We start from the raw sequence: 24,111 nt of genomic DNA, 5'->3' as shown, positions 1-24,111 counted from the left end.
TCTTTCCATAACTGTTGTTACTTCTATTCTCGTCTTTCTTCACTTCTTTTTGTTTTCTGTCTTTGGTATGTTTGGCTTTTCTGTAAGAAAAGATATCAGTTGGTGGTCTGTGCTGGTGTTCAGTGGGCAGCTGCTTCTCTGCCTCAAATGGAAAAAAGAAAAGGTGTCTTTGTGACAACTTGTGTTTTTGGAGCTTTCCCAGAAGTCTGAGGATGCTAGAATGCTGGATTTTGAATAGGAAAGATTGATTGGATTTTTTGGTTCTTTCTTATCATATCAAGGGTGCTTTACCCATCTGAAACACTGGCTTGGTTTTGTTTTTTTTTTTTTTTCCCCAGCTAGAAATGAATGAAGAGTAAATAATACCCATCTAAGTCACTATGAATATTTAAATTATGATATTTGAAATATTTATTTCCCTTGAACTATAATGTGGTGTGAGTATGTTATAGCATAGGACTTTGTGGTACGTGATGAAAATATATTTTAACCATCAAATCCAACCCTAATGGATTTTAGATATTTTCATCTGACATTTTATTTTAGATGTTTGCATTTTTGTCTTAGAATGGAATTAAAATTTCAGAATTTTAGATCTATAATCATTTTATATATTGGGGAAGTATAGCTTCCTGTGTCCTCTTCCCAGGGTTACATGCTAGCTTTATTACCTAGATTTCCTGATATGGTGGAGGACTTTTTCTTTGAAACATTATGGTTACTGTCATGTAGGAATAGTTTTTCAGAGTTTATTTTCTGCTGTTAGAAGTCAGTTTCAAATGAGAGTTTTTTAAGTGTACAGAGTTAATGATGGTTGAATAGAAGGATTCAGTTATAAAAGATTTTGCTTCCTTCTTTACTAGAGATAATTTACAATGTTTTGTTTTGTTTTTGCTCTTTCTCTTCAAAACAGGTACCAAAGAAAAGTGAGGTGTACATTTAAAAAAATATTTTTGTTTGTGTTTCTTATTTTTAAAAAAACTTTTTAACCTTATTACTAAGTAATAGTAAAGGTATTGCTTATATCTTTTTAACCTTATGTATGGGTAGGACTTTGGAATAAGATATTGAGACTTACTCAGTGGCCATGGAAATACTCCATGTAGATACACTGTGATTATCTTCTAGTAAACACTATGGATGGCAAACCAGTTTTTTGGTAAATTGAATTGAAGGTGGTCAAGGGCCTTACTCATCTAGAAGACCTAGCTTTAACTTCCAGCTCAGCATTTATTGGTAACTGTGTACAAATCACTAACCTTTTGACATTCAGTTTTTTGGTTTATAAGTTGGGGGTGATAAAGTCTAGCCACCTTCATGGAATTCCATTTAATTAAAATACCTTTTTTTGGTTTGCATGTGTAAGTGCTTTATAAATGATAGTATACCATAACATGGGGATTTTTACTGACACTGTCATCCAGAGGAGGTATATTTAGAATCAATGATGTGACTTTATAGAAGTAAGAGATGGAGACAAAATTAAAGTACCAAGCGTTATGCTGGATGCTTTCAGGTCTGTTACTTCCCTTGATTCTCACAACTACTTTAAGAGTGAATATAATATTATTAATCCCTGTTTTGTAAATGAGAAAATGAAGGCTCACAGTGTCATAAGTTATGTATATAAAATCATCTACCCTCACTAGTGATGAAACCGCTATTCAAACCCAGCTTTGTCTGTAACTCCAAATCCTATACTTTGTTTAGTATTGTATGTGGTTGGAGAAGGGAAGTAGTGATAGTATCAAAAAATGAAATTTAAGTGTATACATTTCATGTAAAGAGTAGGATTTATATAAACTATTACAAAGTATAAAATAGCATATCTGGACTTTTCTGTTTCATTAATTAGAAATTTACCTTGATGAAATTTTGGCATTGGTTATTTCATTGAATATAATTAAAGATACAAAGTTGAAATCAGTATAATGTCTTGTATATTCTAAATAATATTTAGTATATTAGCTGTCAGTGTTTTTCGTTTCGTTCCTTAGATGAATTTCTAAAGCTTTATATAAATGAAAGTAGGAGTCAGATTTAGTCTATATGTCCCCCCAAAATTGCAACTTAACGAAATTCTGTGTTGAATATTTTTGAAAAAGCGAAGAACGTACTTGTTCTCTTTATAAATTTGAAGGCTTAAATGATTTCATGTGTAAGTGGGGTATACTTCTTGATGTATTTGCAATTTAAAAGCCCTTGAGAACTGTAACAGAACCATTCTTTTGTTTTTATTAGGTGTTAGATAAACCCAGTCGGCTAACGGAAAAGGAACTTGCTGAGGCTGCAAGCAAGTGGGCTGCTGAAAAGCTAGAGAAGGCAGATGAAAGTAACTTACCTGAAATTTCTGAGTATGAGGTAAGGCAAAATTTCTTCTTTATGTTTCACATCTGAGAGTTTTGCCTGGATTTTAAATTATTGATGAAAATTTTAGTTCTAGTGTTTTAAAGTATATTTGGGGAAAATGTCCTCATGGATTATTAAATTTTACCACACACAATAATAGAATGAATATAAATGACTCTGAATTCAGTAATTACACTATGTCTGAATGTCTCTAGTAGTTTAGAAGTGTAAGAATAGTATAAATATGGAGTATAAGGAAAATGCAATATTTATATCCTTCTTTTGTGAGCTTTTAAAAGTATTTCTAGAAATCATGCTAAGCCACTAGTCATAAATCAGTGAATTCAGAACAAAAATCTAATTAAACCTTTGATCTTGGGCTATATTTATATTGCATGTTATATTCTATGCAAATTATCTCATAAATATTCCAAGAAATGCAATTATGCATTATTTGGTCTACCTGTACTTTTTGATGAGTCTTGAGTACCAAAAAATGAGAACATTTTTGGGTCCACAGAATACTCTTTATAGAATGTTTTCATTAAAATATTTGAAAATGAACTGAAAAATTTCTCTATAACCTGTAATAGAGGGAAATACAGATATTTTGTGGGCCAAGTTAAGCTTCTAGATTTAAAATTTGTTACTAGAGGAATTATTTTGACCTGGCAGAGAATATAAAAATCTCTGTACGATGACAAATTATGTATATTCGGAGGAGATTTCTCACTTTACAATATATTTTTGGTTGCCTTTTAAGGAAGGTCCTTTGATAAAACAGATCAAGCATTAGAATTCGATGTACAAATTGTATACCTACATACATCTTAATACACTATGAAAAGATCCTTTCCAAAATTACTAATGTACACTGCTCATAGAAAGTACAAACCAGTACAAACCCTATCAGTACTCAGAAATAGAGCCTTTCTTTTTTAAAATGCTGATCTGTCATTTAGCTATCAGTTGTTCTTAAATAGGTCAAGGTTTCCTTGTTACTGTAGCTATAATAATAGATATTTACGTGTATTTTCAAGTAAATATATAAATATATCAAGCTGTCCTTCTTTGGTACCTTTCTAGCACTATTTAAAAGCGTGAACAATACACTAATACATTAATAGGGTCAGTTTGCCTATTTTCCTTAATAATTTAGAATAATGGTTTTTATATTAATAATAGAAATATGTGCTTTAAAATTGCTAATTTGGACAGCTGATAATTTTTCTCAGAGTACTTAAACCAAAAACTTCCAAAAATACTTAATTTTTTGTTTCCTAAATCTTCAATTAGCAAAGCTTTATTAAGATACATTCTTTCTCCCCTCTCATCATTTTTGATATCTCTTAATTTAAAAAAAAATATCTCATTATCCACCTTTTCCAGATTTTAAATATTCTATTTATAGTCTTTTTTCATTGCTTGACTGGATTTTGACTCTGAATAGTCAGTGATATTGGGTCTAGAAAGACTTTTTTTTCAGGCTTCTTGTTTTTTCTCTAAAATATGCCCAGAATTTGCTAGGTTTTGAATTAATGAGAAGTCAGTAATCCTAAAAATCTATATGTGGGTCATAGGTCAGACATGATTTTTTGTTGGACCAAAGGCAAGGTGAGAACAGGGTTGAGATTACTTGAGTATGTTTGTTAGTTGGTGTGCATCATGAGTGTTGAGCAGCATTATCAATCTTGTAGCATCTAAATGTTCTTCAAGTTACATTGATACTTTTCCATACTGGAGATAAAGCAGTTGAGAAATTCTTAACGATACTCTGTCTTTTGGGCACAGATAGTCACATTTGTTTTTGGGTAGTTTTTAAATAGTTGCTCATTTCAGTGATCTATGTTTTATGAGAAATAAACTTTTTGAGAATTTTGACTTTGGTTCTATAAACTCCTTTCTGATTTGAAAGAATAAGGTGGAAGGAAAAAAGGACTTTGATGCTGTGGAAGAGTTTGGCATAGTGGTGTGTGTGTGTGTGTGTGTGTGTGTGTGTGTGTGTGTGTGTGTGTGTTTAAATCTGATTGTGACAATCTTTATATTAGCTGTTGAATAGAGAGGAGATTAAATATTTAAGTTTCCAGTTTATCTTCTCTTGCTGTCATCAATATAGTTTTAAGCAATTTGGTTGGGAGACCATGTAGTTTATAGAGAGTCCAGTGAAATTGAAGGTAAATTCAGTGATATGTTTAAATATTCAGGAATATTATAGTTCATTCTTCTGTAACAGTTTGCATACATTTACCTTTTGGACTCTAATAGAGAATTTCCCAAAGTATTTGATAGAATGATAATTCTGAAGGGTCTTAGTGGTCTGAGGAAGAACAAAAAAGATTCTGTTAGCCCCCTTACATTTGGGAAATGCTAGATTTAAAAGAGTAGGTTGATTTTGGCACTTCAGCACTTTTCAGAGATTTTAATATGTTAATATGCTCATCAGTGGTCTGTGACAGGAGGATGAATAATAAAGTTTGCATAATTTATCAAATTTTTGGCTTGAATTTTTTTTCACAGTGCTAATTTTAGGATTAGTGTTTTAAGGCATGTATTTTCAGAAAATAATACTATACTGGCTTTCTCATAGTTTATTTAAATTCACTAAATATTCATTCTGTGTCTGTTTGTGTCAAACACTGCATTAGAGACATCATCTTAGCTTTCAAAGAGCTTGCAGTCAAGTTTGGTAGAGATATAATTTACTATCTGTAAATATATGGCCATGAGAGTTTTGCTTTTGGCTATCAAAATGAAAAGCAAATTATTCAGAGATTATTAGAATGTCGCAGTAGAGCAGGTTGTTGCTTCTTGCTGCAGAAGAAAAATTTTAAATGTTTCTTATTTAAATGTGAAAATGTGAATTATGTTGTTTCCATGTATCAGGTGTTATTTTCCGCTTACCCTGTCCCTAGTGAAGTATGCCCAAGTTCCATGGCCCTCTTTCAAATTCAGATCCATTCAGTGAAATCAATAGTGCTCGAGATAATAAGACTCAATATCTTTCTTGATTCCACTTTTCTTCCTTTCCTGTTGTAAAGTTTTTTGCCACTATTTCACTGATGACCTTATATTGCCTTTATTAAAAATTTCTTTTACTTGTCTAGTTATTTAGATAGATAGATAGATAGAATGTATCTCATGTCTTGTTTTCCCTCCAGTACCTTGGATAATATATATCTAATGAACTAAACTAAATTTAATTACTAATAAGCTCTTTTTTTCCAGTTTTACTGAAATGTAATTGACATACAGCACTGTATAAGTTTAAGGTGTACAGCATAATGAATTGACTTACATATATTGTGAAATGATTATCACAGTAAGTTTAGTTAATATCCATTGTCTCATATAAACACCACAAAAAAGAAAAATATTTTTTTCCTTGTGATGAGAACTCTTAGGATTTACTCTCTTGTCAACTTTCAAATACACCATACAGCATTGTTAACTATAAACACCATGTTGTACATTACGTCCTCAGTACTTATTTATCTTATAACTGGAAGTTTGTACCTTTTGACCACCTTCATCCAATTCCCACCCCACTACTCCCCAGCCCTCACCTCTGGTAACCATGGATATGATCTCTTTTTCTATGAGTTTTTAAAACAATTCCATATATAAGTGAGATCATACAGTTTTTGTCTCTCTCTGTCTGGCTTATATCACTTACCATGGTGCACTCAAGGTCCATCCATGTTGTTGCAAATGGCAGAATTTCTTTCTTTTATGGCTGAATAATATTTTATTGTGCATGTAACTTCTTTGTCTGTGTATCAGTTGATTGATACTTAGGTTGCTTCTGTATCTTGGCTATTGTAAATTATGCAGCTATGAACATTGGGGTGCATGTACGTTTTCGAGTTAGTGTTTTCATTTTCTTCAAATATATACCCAGATGTGGAATTGCTGGATCATATGGTAGTTCTCTTTTTAATTTTTTGAGGAATCTCATACTGTTTTCTGTAGCGACTGTACCAATTCACAATCCCACCAACAGTGCACAAAGGTTCCCTTTTCTCCACATCCTCCCAGCATTTGTTACATCTTGTCCTTTTGAGGCTGGTCATTCTAAGAGGTGTGAGGTGATATTTCATTGTGGTGTTGATTTGCATTTCCCTAATGATTAGGGATGTTGAGCACCTTTTCATGTACCTGTAGGCCATTCGTGTATCTTCTTTGGAAAAATTTATATTCAGGTCCTTTGCCCATTTTTTAATCGTATTATTTGGTTTTGTGTGGGGTTTTTTTTGTTTTTTTTGCTATTGAGTTGTATGAGTTCTTTATTTTGGATATTAACTCTTTGTCCACATATATGATTTGCAAATATTTTTTCCCATTCTGTAGTTTGTCTTTCATTTTGTTAATCATTTCTTTTGCTGTGCAGAAGGTTCATAGTTTGATATAATGTCACTTGTTTATTTTTTATTTTGTTGCTTGTGTTTTAGATGTCATATCTAAAAAGTCATTGCCAAGACCCATATCAAGGAACTCTCTTTCCTGTTTTCTTGTAGGAGTTTTATGGTTTCCAGTCTTACATTTAAGTCTTTAGTGCATTTTGAGTCAATTTTTGTGAATAGTGTATGTTAGGGCTCTAGTTTCCTTCTTTGACATGTGAATAACCTGATTTCTTCAGCACCATTTATTGGAGAAACTTTCTTTTCTCCGTTGAGTATTCTGGCCTCCTCTGTGAAATATTAGTTGGCCATATATGCATGGGTTTATTTCAGGACTTTCAGTTCTGTTCCATTTGGCCTATGTGTCTCTTTTTATGCTGGTATCATACTGTTTTGATTACTGTAACTAATGAGCTCTTTTAGTGTCAATTCAAGTTATTTCTCTCTTCGTTACTTGCCTTTTATTTTCCCAAAACTCATCTACTCTGATGTGTTTATTATGCTCATCAATTTATATTTTTGTATGTAGGTCTAGAATTATGATGAAGCTTGAAGTTCCTATTTTGAGTGTGTTTTAATAACTTTTTGTTTTGTTTGTTTTGCATTGACCTAACTAAGATGGAATCTAGTGGCAGAATTATTTTGACTGTGGGGTAGTCAGAACACAGTATAAATAATCTTTCTTGACATCATCTGAAATGAACTGTTGTCTGTCTAGTGTTAGAAACCATATACTGATATTGTGATTTATTTCTTAAATTATTTTTTGTTGTAGTATAATACATATAACATAAAACTTCCATCTTAACTGGTTTTTTTTTTTTTTTTACGTTCCACATCACTTTTATTGCACAGTGGATAGATAATAAAACAATCTTTTTTTAAAAGGATACTTACACCAAACAACCATGGGGAGTACGGGGATATACATTCCCAAATGCAAAGAGGAAAAAGGAGACAGTTAACATGACTTTTTCCAGAAGCCAGAATGAGCCCCAGAGTTTTGCCACAGTAAGACTAGTGGTACATAGTTTGATATGGTCACATTTAGCCAGTTTATTGGTATAGTGTCAGCAGTTGGGAAAAAAAGAACTACGCAATGGAAACCTTAATGCTCAAAGAACCATTAGGTGGCAGTAGGGACACAGGTATCTTTTTTTTTTTTTATACAGCAGGTTCTTATTAGTTATCCATTTTATACATATTAGTGTCTACATGTCAATCCCAATCTCCCAATTCATCCCACCATCACACACCCCGCCCCCACCGCTTTCCCCCTTGGGGTCCATACGTTTGTTTTGTACATCTGTGTCTCAATTTCTGCCCTGCAAAACCAGTTCATCTGTACCATTTTTTGAGGTTACATATATGCGTTAATATACGATATTTGTTTTTCTCTTTCTGACTTACTTCACTCTGTATGACAGTCTCTAGATTCATCCACGTCTCTACAAATGACCCAATTTTGTTCCTTTTTATGGCTGAGTAATATTCCATTGCATATATATACCACATCTTCTTTATCCATTCGTCTGTTGATGGGCATTTAGGTTGCTTCCATGACCTGGCTATTGTAAATAGTGCTGCAATGAAAACTGGGGGAGCATGTGTCTTTTTGAATTATGTTTTTCTCTGGGTATATATGCCCAGTAGTGGGATTGCTGGGTCATACGGTAATTCTAGTTTTAGTTTTTTAAGGAACCTCCATACTGTTCTCCATAGTGGCTGTATCAATTTACATTCCCACCAAAAGTGCAAGAGGGTTCCCTTTTCTCCACACCCTCTCAAGCATTTGTTGTTTGTAGATTTTCTGATGATGCCCATTCTAACTGGTGTGAGGTGATACCTCATTGTAGTTTTGATTTGCATTTCTCTAATGATTAGTGATGTTGAGCAGCTTTTCATGTTCTTCTTGGCCATCTGTATGTCTTCTTGGGAGAAATGTCTATTTATGTCTTCTGCCCATTTTTGGATTGGCTTGTTTGTTTTTTTAATATTGAGCTGCATGAGCTATTTATATATTTTGGAGATTAATCCTTTGTCCGTTAATTCGTTTGCAAATACTTTCTCCCATTGTGAGGGTTGTCTTTTCGTCTTGTTTATGGTTTCCTTTGCTGTGCAAAAGCTTTGGTTTCGTTAGGTCCCATTTGTTTATTTTTGTTTTTATTTCCATTACTCTAGGAGGTGGATCAAAAAAGATCTGGCTGTGATTTATGTCAAAGAGTGTTATTCCTGTGTTTTCCTCTAAGAGTTTTATAGTGTCCAGTCTTACATTTAGGTCTCTAATCCATTTTGAGTTTATTTTTGTGTATGGTACTAGGGAGTGTTCTAATTTCATTCTTTTACATGTAGCTGTCCAGCTTTCCCAGCACCACTTACTGAAGAAAGTGTCTTTTCTCTTGTATATCCTTGCCTCCTTTGTCATAGATGAGTTGAGCATAGGTGCATGGGTTTATCTCTGGGCTTTCTATCCTGTTCCATTGATCTATATTTCTGTTTTTGTACCAGTACCATACTCTCTTGATTACTGTAGCTTTGTAGTATAGTCTGAAGTCAGGAAGTCTGATTGCTCCAGCTCCATTTTTCTCCCTCAAGACTGCTTTGGCTATTTGGGGTCTTTTGTGTCTCCATACAAATTTTAAGATTTTTTTGTTCTAGTTCTGTAAAATATGCCATTGGTAATTTGCTAGGGATTGCACTGAATCTGTAGATTGCTTTGGGTAGTATAGTCATTTTCACAATGTTGATTCTTCCAATCCAAGAACGTGGTATATCTCTCCATCTGTTGGTATCATCTTTAATTTTCTTAATCAGTGTCTTATAGTTTTCTGCATACAGGTCTTTTGTCTCCCTAGGTAGGTTTATTCCTAGGTATTTTAATCTTTTTGTTGCAATGGTAAATGGGAGTGTTTCCTTAATTTCTCTTTCAGATTTTTCATCATTAGTGTATAGGAATGCAAGCGATTTCTGTGCAATAATTTTTTATCCTGCAACTTTACCAAATTCATTGATTAGCTCTAGTAGTTTTCTGGTGGCATCTTTAGGATTCTCTATGTATAGTATCATGTCATCTGCAATCAGTGACAGTTTCACTTCTTCTTTTCCAATTTGTATTCCTTTTGTTTCTTTTTCTTCTCTGATTGCCGTGGCTAAGACTTCCAAAACTATGTTGAATAACAGTGGTGAGAGTGGACATCCTTGTCTCGTTCCTGATCTTAGAGGAAATGCTTTCAGTTTTTCACCATTGAGAATGATGTTTGCTGTGGGTTTGTCGTATGTGGCCTTTACTATGTTGAGGTAGGTTCCCTTTGTGCCCACTTTTTGGAGAGTTCTAATCATAAATCGGTGTTGAATTTTGTCAGAAGCTTTTTCTGCATCTATTGAGATGATCATATGGTTTTTCTCCTTCAATTTGTTAATATGGTGTATCACATTGATTGCTTTGCCTATATTGAAGAATCCTTGCATCCCTGGGATAAATCCCACTTGATCATGGTGTGTGATCCTTTTAATGTGTTGTTGGATTCTATTTGCTAGTATTTTGTTGAGAATTTTTGCATCTATATTCATCAGTGATATTGGTCTGTAATTTTCTTTTTCTGTGGTATCTTTGTCTGGTTTTGGCATCAGGGTGATTGTGGCCTCATAGAATGAGTTTGGGAGTGTTCCTTCCTCTGCAGTTTTTTGAAAGAGTTTGAGAAGGATGGGTGTTAGCTCTTCTCTAAACGTTTGATAGAATTCACCTATGAAGCCATCTGGTCCTGGACTTTTGTTTGTTGGAAGATTTTTAATCACAGTTTCAATTTCATTACTTGTGATTGGTCTGTTCACATTTTCTATTTCTTCCTGGTTCAGTCTTGGAAGGTTATACCTTTCTAAAAATTTGTCCATTTCTTCCAGGTTATCCATTTTATGGGCATAGAGTTGCTTGTAGTAGTCTCTTCGGATGCTTTGTATTTCTGTGGTGTCTGTTGTAACTTCTCCTTTTTCATTTCTAATTTTATTGATTTGAGTCCTCTCCCTCTTTTTCTTGATGAGTCTGGCTAATGGTTTATCAATTTTGTTTATCTTCTCCAAGAACCAGCTTTTAGTTTTATTGAGCTTTACTATTGTTTTCTTGGTTTCTATTTCATTTATTTCTGCTCTGATCTTTATGATTTCTTTCCTTCTGCTAACTTTGGGTTTTGTTTGTTCTTCTTTCTCTAGTTCCTTTAGGTGTAAGTTTAGATTGTTTATGTGAGATTTTTCTTGTTTCTTGAGGTAGGCTTGTATTGCTATAAACTTCCTTCTTAGAACTGCTTTTGCTGCATCCTATAGGTTTTGGATTGTCATGTTTTCATTGTCATTTGTCTGTAGGTATTTTTTGATTTCCTCTTTGATTTCTTTAGTGATCTCTTGGTTATTTAATAACGTATTGTTTAGCCTCCTTGTGTTTGTATTTTTTACGTTTTTTTCCCCGTAATTGATTTCTAACCTCATAGCGTTGTGGTCAGAAAAGATGCTTGATATGATTTCAGTTTTCTTAAATTTACTGAGGCTTGATTTGTGACCCAAGATGTGATCTATCATGGAGAATGTTCTATGTGCACCTGAGAAGAAAGTGTAATCTGCTGTTTTTGGATGGAATGTCCTATAAATATCAATTAAATCTATCTGGTCTATTGTGTCATTTAAGGCTCATCTTAACCATTTTAAGTGTATAGTTCAGTGGTATTAAATACATTCACATTATTATGCACATCACCACCCTCCATCCCCTTAACTCTTTTCACCTGTAAAACTGAAACTCTACACCAATTAAACAACAACTCTCCAAAGCAATTTTATCAGTTTATTCTCTCCCTCCCTCAGTCCCTGGCAACCACTATTATGCTTTCTGTCATTATGATTTTAACTACTTTAAGTACTTAAGTGGAATCATATAGTATTTTTTTTGTGTGACTGGCTTATTTCATTATGCATAGTGTCTTCTAGGTTCATCCATGTAGTAGCATATTGTAGAATTTCCTGTTTCTTTTAAAAGGCTGAGTAATATTCCACTGTGTATGTGTGTACTATATTGTGTGTGTGTGTGTGTGTGTGTGTGTTAAATGCTTTATATTATTTAGAATTCCTTAGTGGATTTTTAAATAGGTTTAAAAGATACTTTAGTGATATTTTGGGAAATTGATTGGGGTTTTTGGATGGGCTAGGAGTACATTCTTTTTTTAAAAATTTTTTTACAGTAAGTCCTTGTTGGTTATCTATTTTAAGTATAGCAGTGTGTGTGTGTACTGCATTTTGTTTTCTTTTCATTGGTATGTTGTGTTTTCATTTTCATTCATCTCTAAGTATTTCTTACTTTCCCTTGTGATTTTTCTTTGTTTGTTTAAAAGTACATTAATTTCCAGAATTTTGTGAATTTTCCAGATTTTTCTTTTTAAATCTGTTGAGACTTAATATGTGCCCCAATACAGGGAAATGTTCCATGTGCACTTGAGAAGAATGTATACTCTGTTGAAGTTTGGTGGATTGTTCTGTATATGTCTGTTAGATGTAGTTAGTGTATTGTGTTGCTTAAGCCCACTATTCCCTTACTTATTTCCTTACTTATTATTGTGAAACTGTTTATTTCTCCCTTCAGTTTTGTCAGGTTTTGTTTCATATATTTTTATAGTTTGTCATTAGGTGTGTAAATATTTGTAATTGTTATATCTTCTTGCTTTATTGAAACTTTTATTAATACATAATGTCCTTGTCTCTGGTAACCTTTTTTTATTTAGAGTTTATCTGTCTGATATTATTATAGCCACTCTTGCTCTCTTTTGTTTACTATGTGCATGGAATATCTTTTTTCCATCCTTTTAGTTTCCACCTGTTTGTGCCTTTGGGTCTCAAGTGAATCTCTTGTTGATAACATATTGTTGGATCATATGTTTTTATTCATTCTGCCAATTTCTGTCTTTGGACTGGAGAATTTAAACCATTTACACTTGAAAGTAATTACTGAGGAGGGACTTACTCCTGTCATTGTGCTATTTGTATTCTATATGCCCTGTAACTTTTTTGTTCTTCATTTCCTGCATTCAGGTCTTCTTTTGTTTTTAGTTGATTTTTTGTAGTGAAATGTTAAAATTTCTATCTTGTTTCCTTTTGTGTATATTTTATAGCTGTTTTCTTTATATATATTTTATATTTATAATATAATTATATTATATTATATTATATATTATATTATATTATATTATATATTATATATATAATATAATATTATATAATATAATTATATAATTATATAATTATATAATTATATTATATATTATATAATATATAATATTATATAATTATATATAAAATTATATAATTATATTATATAATATATAATTATATAATATATATATATTATATTATATATTATATATTATATAATATATAATATAATATATTTTATATTTATAAAATATATTTTATATTTATATTTTATAGCTGTGGGTACAATGGAGAAGACATTTAACATCCTAAAATTGTAACACTAATTTAAATTTATACCAGCTTACCTGCAATAACATACAAAGCCTGTACTCCTTTACAGCTCTGTGTCTACCTCCTCATTTGTTGATGTTCCACAATTACATCGTTATACATTGTGTGCCGCCCCAAACCATAAACTAATAATTATTTTAAATACATTAGCATATTAAATTATCTAGAAAATAAGACTTGGAGTTATAAACCAACATTGCAGTGATACTAGTTTTTACACTAATAATTTTTTTCTTTAAATGTCATAGTCTCCTAAATCATGCTGCAAATAAAAAGTGCAGTTTCCAACTATTTACAGTAATACTAGCTGTTTTAACTATGCATTTAACTTCATTGAGCTCTTTATTCCTCCATACAGCTTCGAGTTACAATCTAGAGTCCTTTCATTTCACCTTGCAGGGCTTCCTTAAGCATTTCTTGCATGACAGATCTAGTATCATGAACTTCCTCAGCTTTTGTTTATCTGGGAATGTCTTAATTTCTCCCTCACTTATGAAGGACAGTTTTGGTGGATATAGCAGTCTTTGTTGGCAGTTTTTTCTTTTAACACTTTGAACATATCAGTCCACTGTCTTCTGGCCTCCAAAGTTTCTGATGAGAAATCTGCTTAATCTTAGTTGAAGACCCCTTGTATTGATGATGATGATTTCTTGCTGCTTTCAAGATTCTCCCTTTGTCTTTATCTTTAAAGTTTGATTATAATGTGCCTTTTGAGCTTCTTTGAGTTCATCTTGGGTTTTTTTGAGCTTCTTGGATGTTTATATTCATGTCTTTCATCAGATTTGGGAGTTTACAGCCATTATTCATTCAAGTATCTTCTCTGCCCCTTTCTCTCTCTCCTCCTTCTGAGATTCCCAGAAGGATGTATATATTAAGTGTATATTGGTCCACTTGATGGTGCTCCACAGATCCCTTAGGTTCTGTTCACTTTTCTTCAATCTTTTTTCTTTCTGTCCTTCAGGCAATAATTTCCTATTTCCTTGTCCTGTTTTTCAAGTTCACTGATTCTTTCTTCTGCCTTTGAATCCCTCTAGTGAATTTTTTATTGTAATTATTGGTCTTATTAGCTATGAAATTTCTTTTTCATTTCCTTTTAGGTTTTTTATTTCTTTATTGATATTTCTATTTTGTTCACACATTGCTTTCTTGGCTTTTCCCACAACTTTCTTTAGTTCTTTGTGCATCTTAGAGATGGTTATTTTAAAGTTTTTTCATCCAGTAGATCTGCCATTAGGTCTTTTTCAGGAGCAGTTTCTGTTGATTCATTTTTTTCTTTGAATGAGCAGTACTTTGCCGTTTCTTTGTATGATTTGTGATTTTTTTTGTTGAACACTGGGCATTTGAATCTAATAATGTGGTAACTCTGTAAGTCAGATTCCCCCTGTTCCCCTGGGCTTGCTGGGTTTGTTGTTGTTGTTGTTACTGTTTGTTTTTTATTGTTGGCTGTTTCTGTACTGAGGATCAGTCTGAGGTGTAAACAAAGTCTTCTCTGTTCTTTCTGAGCCTTTCCCTTGTTGTGCCCATTTACTTTCTAACTTCCCCCATGTATACAGTTTTTTTTTTTAACATTCTTATCTTTAATGTCTGGCTCCCAAAAGAGGAAGGTGTGAAAAATGAAGGGGGGAGGGTTCTGGTCCTTTATATCCCCTGGAAGTCACTTCAGTCAGAATAAGAGGGGCTTGCAACAGTCGGGGGAGGTATAATAATAATGGCTGTTCGCCTGTTTGTCTGCCCCTCTGATCAGAAGCAGCAATCAGTGATCGGAGCACAGTTCCCTGATATTTGAAGGATAGGGTACTTTTTCCCCAGTCCGACTCCCATAAGCAATGTGTAAGCTGCTCTAGGAACATGTACACAGCTTCCTGCCAAGTGGGTAGGGGTGGGAGATGGGCAGCTGCTACTGTGTGAAGAGCTGAATTTAACCTCAGTTTTACCACCCATGTCTTCCTCGGAAGGGACAAGACTTCAACAGAGTCCAGAGTTCCACAATAGTTAAATCAGACATTATGCCAGTGTAATTTTTTGTGTAGGTTGGGAGACAGATTGCTAGTGCTTCCTATTCTGCTGTCTTCCCAGAATCCTCTCCCCTTAAATGATTCGTATACTTTCAATTTAAATCCCTTAAGATATATAACTCAGACTTATAAAAACCAGGTTTTTTAAAAAAGTAGATTATGCATGCACATGTCAGAAATTCAAAAGGCATTGGAATAGGTACAGTGTCTTCTAAGTTATCCCTATTGAGACAGCCTCTTCTATCATTTTTTTCCCCATAGGTTATATCCCTCCAGAGATAGTGTGTTCATATATATGCATAAAGGTATATATACCCATGCTTCCCTCTTCCCTTTTGTTTTTGACACAACTGGCAGTATATTTATGGGGAATGACCTTCAGGACTTGCCAGGAGAAAAATTAGGATACATTATGCAGTATATTTAGACTGTTCTTATTCTTTTAAATGATTTCTTAGTATTCCATGGTTCTAGATAGTGCATAATTTACTTGATGGACGTTTAGGTTGTTTTCAATCATTTGCCACTAACGGCAACCATATCTTAGCATTCGTTGCTCATGTGTGTATCTGTAGATTAAGTTCCTACAGGTGAAGGTGCTTGGTGAAAGGGATATGTGGTACATTTTGATAAATATTGCCAAATTACTCTCTAAAGAGATTGTGGCAGTGTACAACACATTAGATGTTGGAATGCCACTGCTCTTACAGGTGAAAAATACCACTAATTAATATATATCTTGTGACTTCTGTAAACCTACTGCTGTTTGCTGCTACGTCAATCACAAAAACCGTAAGTTTTTTGATAAACTTGTGATAAGTACAGTTTTCTTATTTCCTCCTTCACCTCCCACCCAACTAAAATATACAACAGTAAAATATATTAGCTCAAACTTTACTCTTTCCAAGTTACTGCTTACTGCAGGCTCCATGAAGCCAAGAACTTTTGTCTGTTCTGTTCATTGATAGATCTAGTGTCACTTGAGCAGTGCTTGGCATTTATCATAGAATAAATTTTTGAGTAAACTAATGCATTGTAGTTAAATAATAGTTTTCCCTCATTTATTTAGTTTTCCTCTTTTCATCAAAAGTATTTTTAGAAAGTAAGATAATCGGCCTTGGGCTTTTTATGGGATCATTTACTCATTAATGAACTATTGCAGTATTGTTGAAGTAATAATTATTGCTGTTTGGAGTTGTTTTCTTTTCAGTTATTTCAATAAATTCTTAGGTTACAGGAGGCAGGGTATTTTTAACTTCTGAAGTAGAGTCCTTTTCTATGTTTCTGTGTAATATATTTGCTTATGTGTGTTCACACTTCTCACTTCCAGTTGGACTTTTTTCTTCTGTGTTTCTTATATAGATTGCTTAAGGAATAGTTACAGGACAAAACCTTCTAGCTCTGTCTTAATATAGTATGAAATATAATTTTGGAATGGAATAAACCTGGAGGCTTTGTCTTACCTAAGATTTAAAAAGTAGCCATCATTTCCTCTTTAATCCTCCTCACATAAGTTCATTATGCATAGCAAGATTGAAAGTGTTTCTTTTCTTAAGACAGGTTAAATTTAGCACTTTCTCTTGAGATAATCTGCCAATTGGTGCTTATATTCAGTCATCTAAAATGCTGTATGTCCTTTAAGAAAGTAATAAAAGATTTCTAATTCTTTTTAAAGGCGGGATCCACGGCACCATTGTTCATTGACCAGCCAGAAGAACCTGAGACAAATGCAACAGATGGCATAGAATTATTCGAAGACAGTCAGCTAACCAGTCGCTCTAAAGCAATAGCCTCAAAAACCAAAGAGATTGAACAGGTGAGAATCCAGTCTGCTTAAAGTATAAAATCTTTTGTTCCTGTCATTTTGTACACAGTAGTTACAGTAAATATTTATTGAATAAATATTTCATTTTGTCTTTTTCCATATGTGACCCTGAAATTACAATGTAAAAAATTCTAAAAAATGTTTGATTTGATTTCACAGTAATTTTGATCAGTTTGGTCCTCCACCCCTGCTTACTTTTTTTTCTCTTTTTAATAAAAAGCAAGCTTCTATTTTAGAGAATATTAATATTCTAGTTAGTGTGGAGCAATTAAAGAACTATTAAACTTAGAGATGGGTTGAAAAATATTAAATATACCAATATAATAGCAAATGTTAGTTTTGAATACTGGGATTACAGATGTTTCTTGATGGTTTTCATTATACTTTTAAGTATTTTTCAAATATTAAAGAAAAAATAAAGGATAGGTATTTAAATCTAATTTTAATGATGTCATTTTGAAAAGTCAGGGTCTTGTTTTTAATAGATTGAATAGATTGCTTAAGGAATAGTTATAGGACAAAACCTTCTATCTGTATCTTAATACAGTGTGAAATGTAATTTTGGAATAGAATAAGCCTAGAGGCTTTGTCTTACCTAAGATTTAAAAAGTAGCCATCATTTCCTCTTTAATCCTCCTCGCATATGCTCATTATGCATAGAAAAGTTGAAAGTGTTTCAATATGGAAATATTACCTGCTTTATAGGGTATTATCACTTTATGAGAATTAAATGAAGTAAATGAAATGTGAAAGGGCTTTCTAAAATGTGACATGTTGTACAGCTGTTTGTTTTTGATGTTGTTACTCTCTAGTGCCTTGAGTAAATGTCATTATATTGTTATATAATCTTCTAAAAACTGTTGGAAATTAAGAACAAAATTAAACCTTTTCTCAAGGCGCTGTCCATTTCCACATCAATTAAAATCTATTTCCCTTGGTTAAGTAGAAGATCTTATTTAAATCCTAGATATGATTGTGCAGCTTATATAGGAAAACGGTGACTGAGAAAATCCAGTTTAATTTGGTGATGTGAAAGGCAGATTGGTGCCTTTCAAGATATCAATTAAATGGGAGTAAATAAATGGTTTGCTCACTAGGTGTATCTTCCAGTACGAATATGAATATCATTGCCCTATATAAAATTACTGTCTTTTTACTCTGACTTATTTTTCTTTGTAGCTTTTTTTTTTCCCTACCATTTGACATATGTTTGCTTGTCTCCCTTCCATATGGAAGCTTCATGAGAGCAAGGACTTTGTTTTGTTTACTGCTTTATCTTCATTACCCAGAATAGCGATTGGCATGTAGTGGGCTCACAAGAAATATGTGTTGTATGAATAGTCACTGAGTCACTTGAAATCAGAGTGTGTCTTAACCTGACCACTTAACAGAGTGCCTAGGCCCAGCACTTAGTAAGTGCTTGATAAGTGATTGTTAAGTGAATGAATTATTTAATGTTATTTTTCTTTTTCACCTAAATTGCAGCTCTTTAAAGGAGAGGTTTTCTTAAGAATATAACTGGTAGAAAAACTTGACTGACTCCCCTGTTGGGAGGGAGTATTTTGGGTTGTTATTTATTAATATTTTTGTACTGTCTCCTCTTGTTATTAGTCATAGGTGATCTATTTGATCTTGAAAAGGTGGGTTACCAGTCAGAGGTAGAGCCTAGCTTAGCAGCACACACATAAAATTATTTAGTATGAAACCAGCGTTTGTATACTTTACAGACACCCATATATGTTTGACCTGTAAGTATGACTGTATTTCTGTTTTCATCTGTCCATTGTTCAAACACATGAAAAATCTGATACTAAAGTATATTGAACAAGGAAAGATGAACTAAAGAAAGAAAAATAACTCTAAAAGGTCATTACTGTATTCTGATGTACTAGAGAAGTAAAACCATTATAAAATAGAAAACTTAATGATGTTAAATATTGGAATGTAACTACTGTGTTGCTAGGGTACTTTGGTTTTCATATATTGACAAGAAAATCAAACCAGAATTCCTCAAAATGTCACAAAGCTAGTAAATAATGACATGTAATTATTTTATAAATCATGTCTTAATGTTACAGTGATTTTTGAAAATGAAAAAATTAGGTTTAAGGGGATTTCTCTCCAACATTTGCACATTTTATTTTTAGAGATTAAATACCAGATGGATAGGAATATTATAAAGGTTTGAGAAAGCTAGATGGTAGTTATTATACAGCTGTCTAGTAATTTATATTTTTCCATATGCTTGAAATATTGCATGATTTAAAAAATGAATAATAGCCCCCCCAAAAAGAGCCTGCATAGATGAGGCCAACAAATCAAACTTAGAATAATGTAGGAATGTAAATATTGGTGTTATAGCCAAGTTGCTTTTTCTCCCTGTTATGTCAAGTGCAATATGTTCAGATATCTTATAAATTTCCACATGTTTTTTGAGGGTTTATATAAATTAGGTCCTTCAGCCCTTGAATCCAAAGAAAGTCATTAACTTGAGGCAGTATTACAATATGTAATAAACTAAATCTTCAGGCCAAAATTTAATTTAATTCAGAGGGCCTACAAATGTGGCTTATTCGATGTTTAAGGGCACGCATATGGATATAGAGTGTATCAGAATCACTTCAATAAGAGCAGATTCATGTTCTTTGCCATATTATTGCCATCTCATTCCTGGACATATAAGAATTCGGTAGGGTAGAGGTACAGGTGTCTTTTGAAAAAGCTGCCAGCTTATAGTCGTATATGGTGGAGAACCACTGGTCTAAAATCCTTGAGCCAGAAGACATCAGATTGCATCTCTGAATATTATGTTGCTAGAGATCATTTGAATCATCTCACTTTTACATAAATATCTTTTAGTGGATATGATTCATTCTCTTGCTACAGCACATTTATCCTCCTTATGCTTTGGATCCTGTGGTGTATCTTTTCCCCCTATTTCCCCAGATTATCCCCTCTTACCCAGTTTGGGCCACCTTTTACATTCAAATACTGGAATATTTTCCTAGGCTTTCTGGCTTCTGAGCTTAGAAAGGCGAACTTCAGAATTTCTTCTGTCATTATGGTAATTCCTAGAGAGACTTAATCCACAAAAATATAGGTGATGAATTGGGAGATTGGGATTGACATATATACACTAATATGTATAAAATGGATAACTAATAAGAACCTACTGTATAAAAAATAAATAAAATTCTAAAATTCAAAAGAAATATATAGGTGATTCATATTCTGGTTCAGGTACTTGGCATTAACCCCTTGATCGTGATATATCTCTCAAGTCCTCACATCCTACTACTACTGAACTATTTGATTTGAAAGTGCATCCTACTCCTTGATATTTTACCAGTGAGGAATCTTGGCTTTTAACAAATTGTTACTTTGAATGAACGATGCAAATTGAAATCCTCCATTATTACATACCCTTCTTCCCTTTATTATACCTTGAGGGATAAAGCAATATTTACTTTAACTCTTTGGAATTCTCTTATTTAAGATTTGCAAAATCCCTCATAAATTTTGATAAAATTGTGCTTAGACATAGCCTGTCAGTGAGATCCTCTGTTTTCTTGGGGACCTGGCATCTAATGATATTTAAGTCTTCTTGTAATTTCCCACTGGCAAGATCTGGCTTTGATTGTTCTACCTTCCTCTTTCTTCAGATGGAATCAGATAATATGAGTAGATCTGGGGTGGGTACACACACACACACACACACACACACACACATATGTATATGTATACATACACAGACAAAAAATATGCATATGCATTGTTGGCCTAGCAGATCATATGACTAAGAGTGTCAGGTGGCTAAAATCCTCCTAAAGACCCAAGAAGTTGTAGAGAAGCAGGTGCCTAGTGAAGCAACTGTAAGGATAGTTGGCGTGTAACTGAAGTTTATTAGGATCTTTTGCTCTGCCGACTAGTCTTAAAAAAAAAGAACCTTTCATCTCTTCACTCTCAAGGCACCATGCTTATATTGTAATTCTCTGCTTTTGTTGTACATCTGTGGGGCTTTTAAAAAGTAGAGCTTGTTGGATATCTGCCATAAATATTCCGGTAAGTTAGTTATCAGAGCTTCTCAAACTTTAATGTGGGTGTAAATCACTGGGGGATCTTGTTAAAATACAGATTTTGATTCAGTAGATCTGGGATGGGGCTTGAGATTGGAATGTCTGACATTCTCCCAGGTGACGCTGATTTTACTAGTCTGTACCATATTTGGAGTAACAAGGAGTTGGAAGGAGGTGACTGTTTTTTCTTAGGTTCTTCTATACTTTCTAATGTACTGAAAGGTTGAAAACTATGACCACCTTTTATGTAAATTAAGAGACTTTTGTACTGTCTGTTTTTTAATTGTGGTATAATTAACATGCAATAAAATGCATAGATCTTAAATATTCAGTTGGATAAGTTGTAACAGTTGTAGCACTTTGTAAATATCACCCAAAACAACTATTTATGAAAGTCTTTTCTATTACGTTAAAATGTCCTCCAGCCCATCCATTGAAAGCTGTATTTTAAGTGATAAAATACACAAGGATAAAATTCAAAAGGCACAAGAGATTATGCAGGGAAAACAAGTTTCCTTCTCACCTATAATTCTTAGCTGCCCAGTTTCTTTCCCCAGAGTGTAGATATACTGTATATGTGATGTATGTGTATATATGTGTATATATACATATATATGTGTATACACAGAGTTTATATACAGTATTTATGTATGTGTGTATACACACATACATACATATACACACACACACATCTGGAGCATGTTTGATTCAGATGAGTGGAGATAAAAGTTGGTGTGTGTGTCTCCATGCTTTTTCTTTAAATACAGTACCATACTCTGTACCCTGTTCAATGTTTTAGTGACCATTCTATATCAGTATATATAACTAGTCCCCTATTAATAGACATTTATAATCCCTTGGGAACCGTGTTTCAAAATATAGGTCCTCTGATTTCTCCACATTAAAAAAATGTATATATATGTATTTTTTTAAATAAACAAAATATTACATTTAATATATACATTTTGGGGCTGTGGAGTTGCTTTACTACTGTGGGTGTCAAATGCCTGTGTTTATGTTTTGTGAAGTGCTGTACAGGTTTTAGTAACTGCATAGGAGATCACCAGAGTGCCTGTTTACCTCTTATGGTTCTAATGGCATGTCAAGTTTGAGCGTAACTGTAATATGTGAGTTTGTAGAGAATCTGAATTTCTTGCTTGTACCAATCTTTATCAGCCTTTCTTAAAAATTATGTTAGTAGATGCAATTAATAAAATCTAAGCCAATCTAATTGCGGGGATGTACCTGATAATATTCTTTAAATACATTACTCATGATGCTCCTCAAATCGCAGAAAGTCATCATTTGTAAGGGGGAAGGTCCATCTCTTCTTTCTTCTTATTTGGTGAGTAATTCAAAAAAGAACAAGTACCATGAAGGCAAATTCATTTTTAAGACCTCTTTGGCTATTTCAGGACACTATCCTAATAAAATAAAGCTGTTTTATGAAAAAGCTGATATTTCTACCTGCAAGTTAAGTCTCTCTATTAACAGAATGGTTGATTACTATATTTATCTGATAATTTATAATTGAAATATAGACAGGAATCATTTTAGATCCAGAGAGGGTGCCAATCTAATGTTCTAAAACAGAGAGACTACTCAGAGACTCTTGATAGGGGGGATTGTGTATTTTTCTTCTTTCCTTCTTTTAACTTCCAAAGACTTAACCTGAATATACATTTGTTTTGGTAAAGACATTATTTTTTATAGTCAATCATAGCTATGCCAGCCTTGTTATATTGAGGAAATTTTATTTCTTAGCCATGTTGGGGCCACTTTCCTTACTCTAGTTAATAAAAATCAAGTTACTTCAGAAATCATTTTGTTGCCTGTCTAGGTCATCAGTCTTATAGGTTAATACAGTTTTGCTGTAAGTCTAGATCAATCTACTTAATATGTGATTTTTATTTTAATTTGAATTCTACATGTTAACCATTTTGTGACCGTATGGGCTGCTCACTGGCTTTTCTTCATTTTCTTCCTCAAAATAAAAAAGTTAGGCTGAATAATCTTAGGTCTCTTCCTAATCTAAATCATATTAAAAATTAAAAGCTAAATATTGCTTCTTCTGTACACATTATTCATTGTGTACATAAAGAAGCTAATTTCAGATTTAACTATAGAATATTTAAGAGTTGATTCTTTTTTAAACCTCTTAATGAGGACACAGTGTACTTACATTAAAATGCTTTTTAAAAACTCAAATATTTATCATTGCTATGCATCAGTCAGTAATTAAATAGTGCTTGTTGAGCTAATGAATTGTGCAGAAAGGGTTTTCTTCAGTAGACAAGACGTTCCGTTAGTCACCATTCTGCCTGTGGCCCTCTTCTTTTCTTCGAGTGTCTAGTTTCAGTCACCGTCTAACTATATAGCTGATTCTTCCCAGTCCTCTCACTGGGTCGCTCTTTCTCCCTCAATATAAAATAGGATATTTTTGTTTTACTTTTACAGAGAAAAGGCTTGAAAATTAATCAAATGAACCATCTTCCTGAAATGTCAACTAGAGTTGCAGACATGGAGAAGAGTCACACATGATGGGTTAAAATGAAATTGTTTCCAAAGTAGTGGCAACTCTATCATTGTATATCCATGATCTAATAAGCATTTTATACTAGTCCTACATGATAGAAACATTCTTTGTTTTTTCTTTTTATCAGAGCAAGTAACGAACTTTTTAAAAGTGTAGCTCTTACCACTATCTTGTCTAGACATCAAGTCTACCCTACTGTATTTAACAGTCCATTATTACCAACCACTTATTCGGACCTTACATATATAGATTTAGTAAAATATACTCACATATGATTTACCTCTGAAAAAATCTCTTATTCCCAAAACCCATTGAAAATAAATCATTTATTTTGGCTAAATTTCAGAGTTTTTGAAATTTATCAGTCAGATTCTGTGCATGCTCTTACTAT

The 24,111-nt window shown here is 33.1% G+C and overlaps 1 protein-coding gene across 12 annotated transcripts in view; it reads left to right on the top strand.

The window, feature by feature from the left end:
• The window catches only part of PPHLN1 (periphilin 1), a 141,930-nt gene that overhangs the window by 76,245 nt on the left and 41,574 nt on the right, over window positions 1-24,111 (top strand). For all 12 annotated transcript variants that reach the window (XM_030835370.2, XM_030835371.2, XM_030835364.3 and 9 more), the window contains 2 exons: window positions 2,242-2,361; window positions 16,959-17,099. In XM_030835370.2, the coding sequence (XP_030691230.1) occupies window positions 2,242-2,361; window positions 16,959-17,099 (261 nt within the window). The remainder of the gene's footprint in view (window positions 1-2,241; window positions 2,362-16,958; window positions 17,100-24,111) is intronic.

Source organism: Globicephala melas, chromosome 10 (assembly GCF_963455315.2).
Source record: "Globicephala melas chromosome 10, mGloMel1.2, whole genome shotgun sequence".
Classification (NCBI taxonomy): Eukaryota; Metazoa; Chordata; class Mammalia; order Artiodactyla; family Delphinidae; genus Globicephala; species Globicephala melas.
Note: the sequence above shows the minus strand (reverse complement) of the source record. Positions and strands in the feature narration are given on the sequence as shown.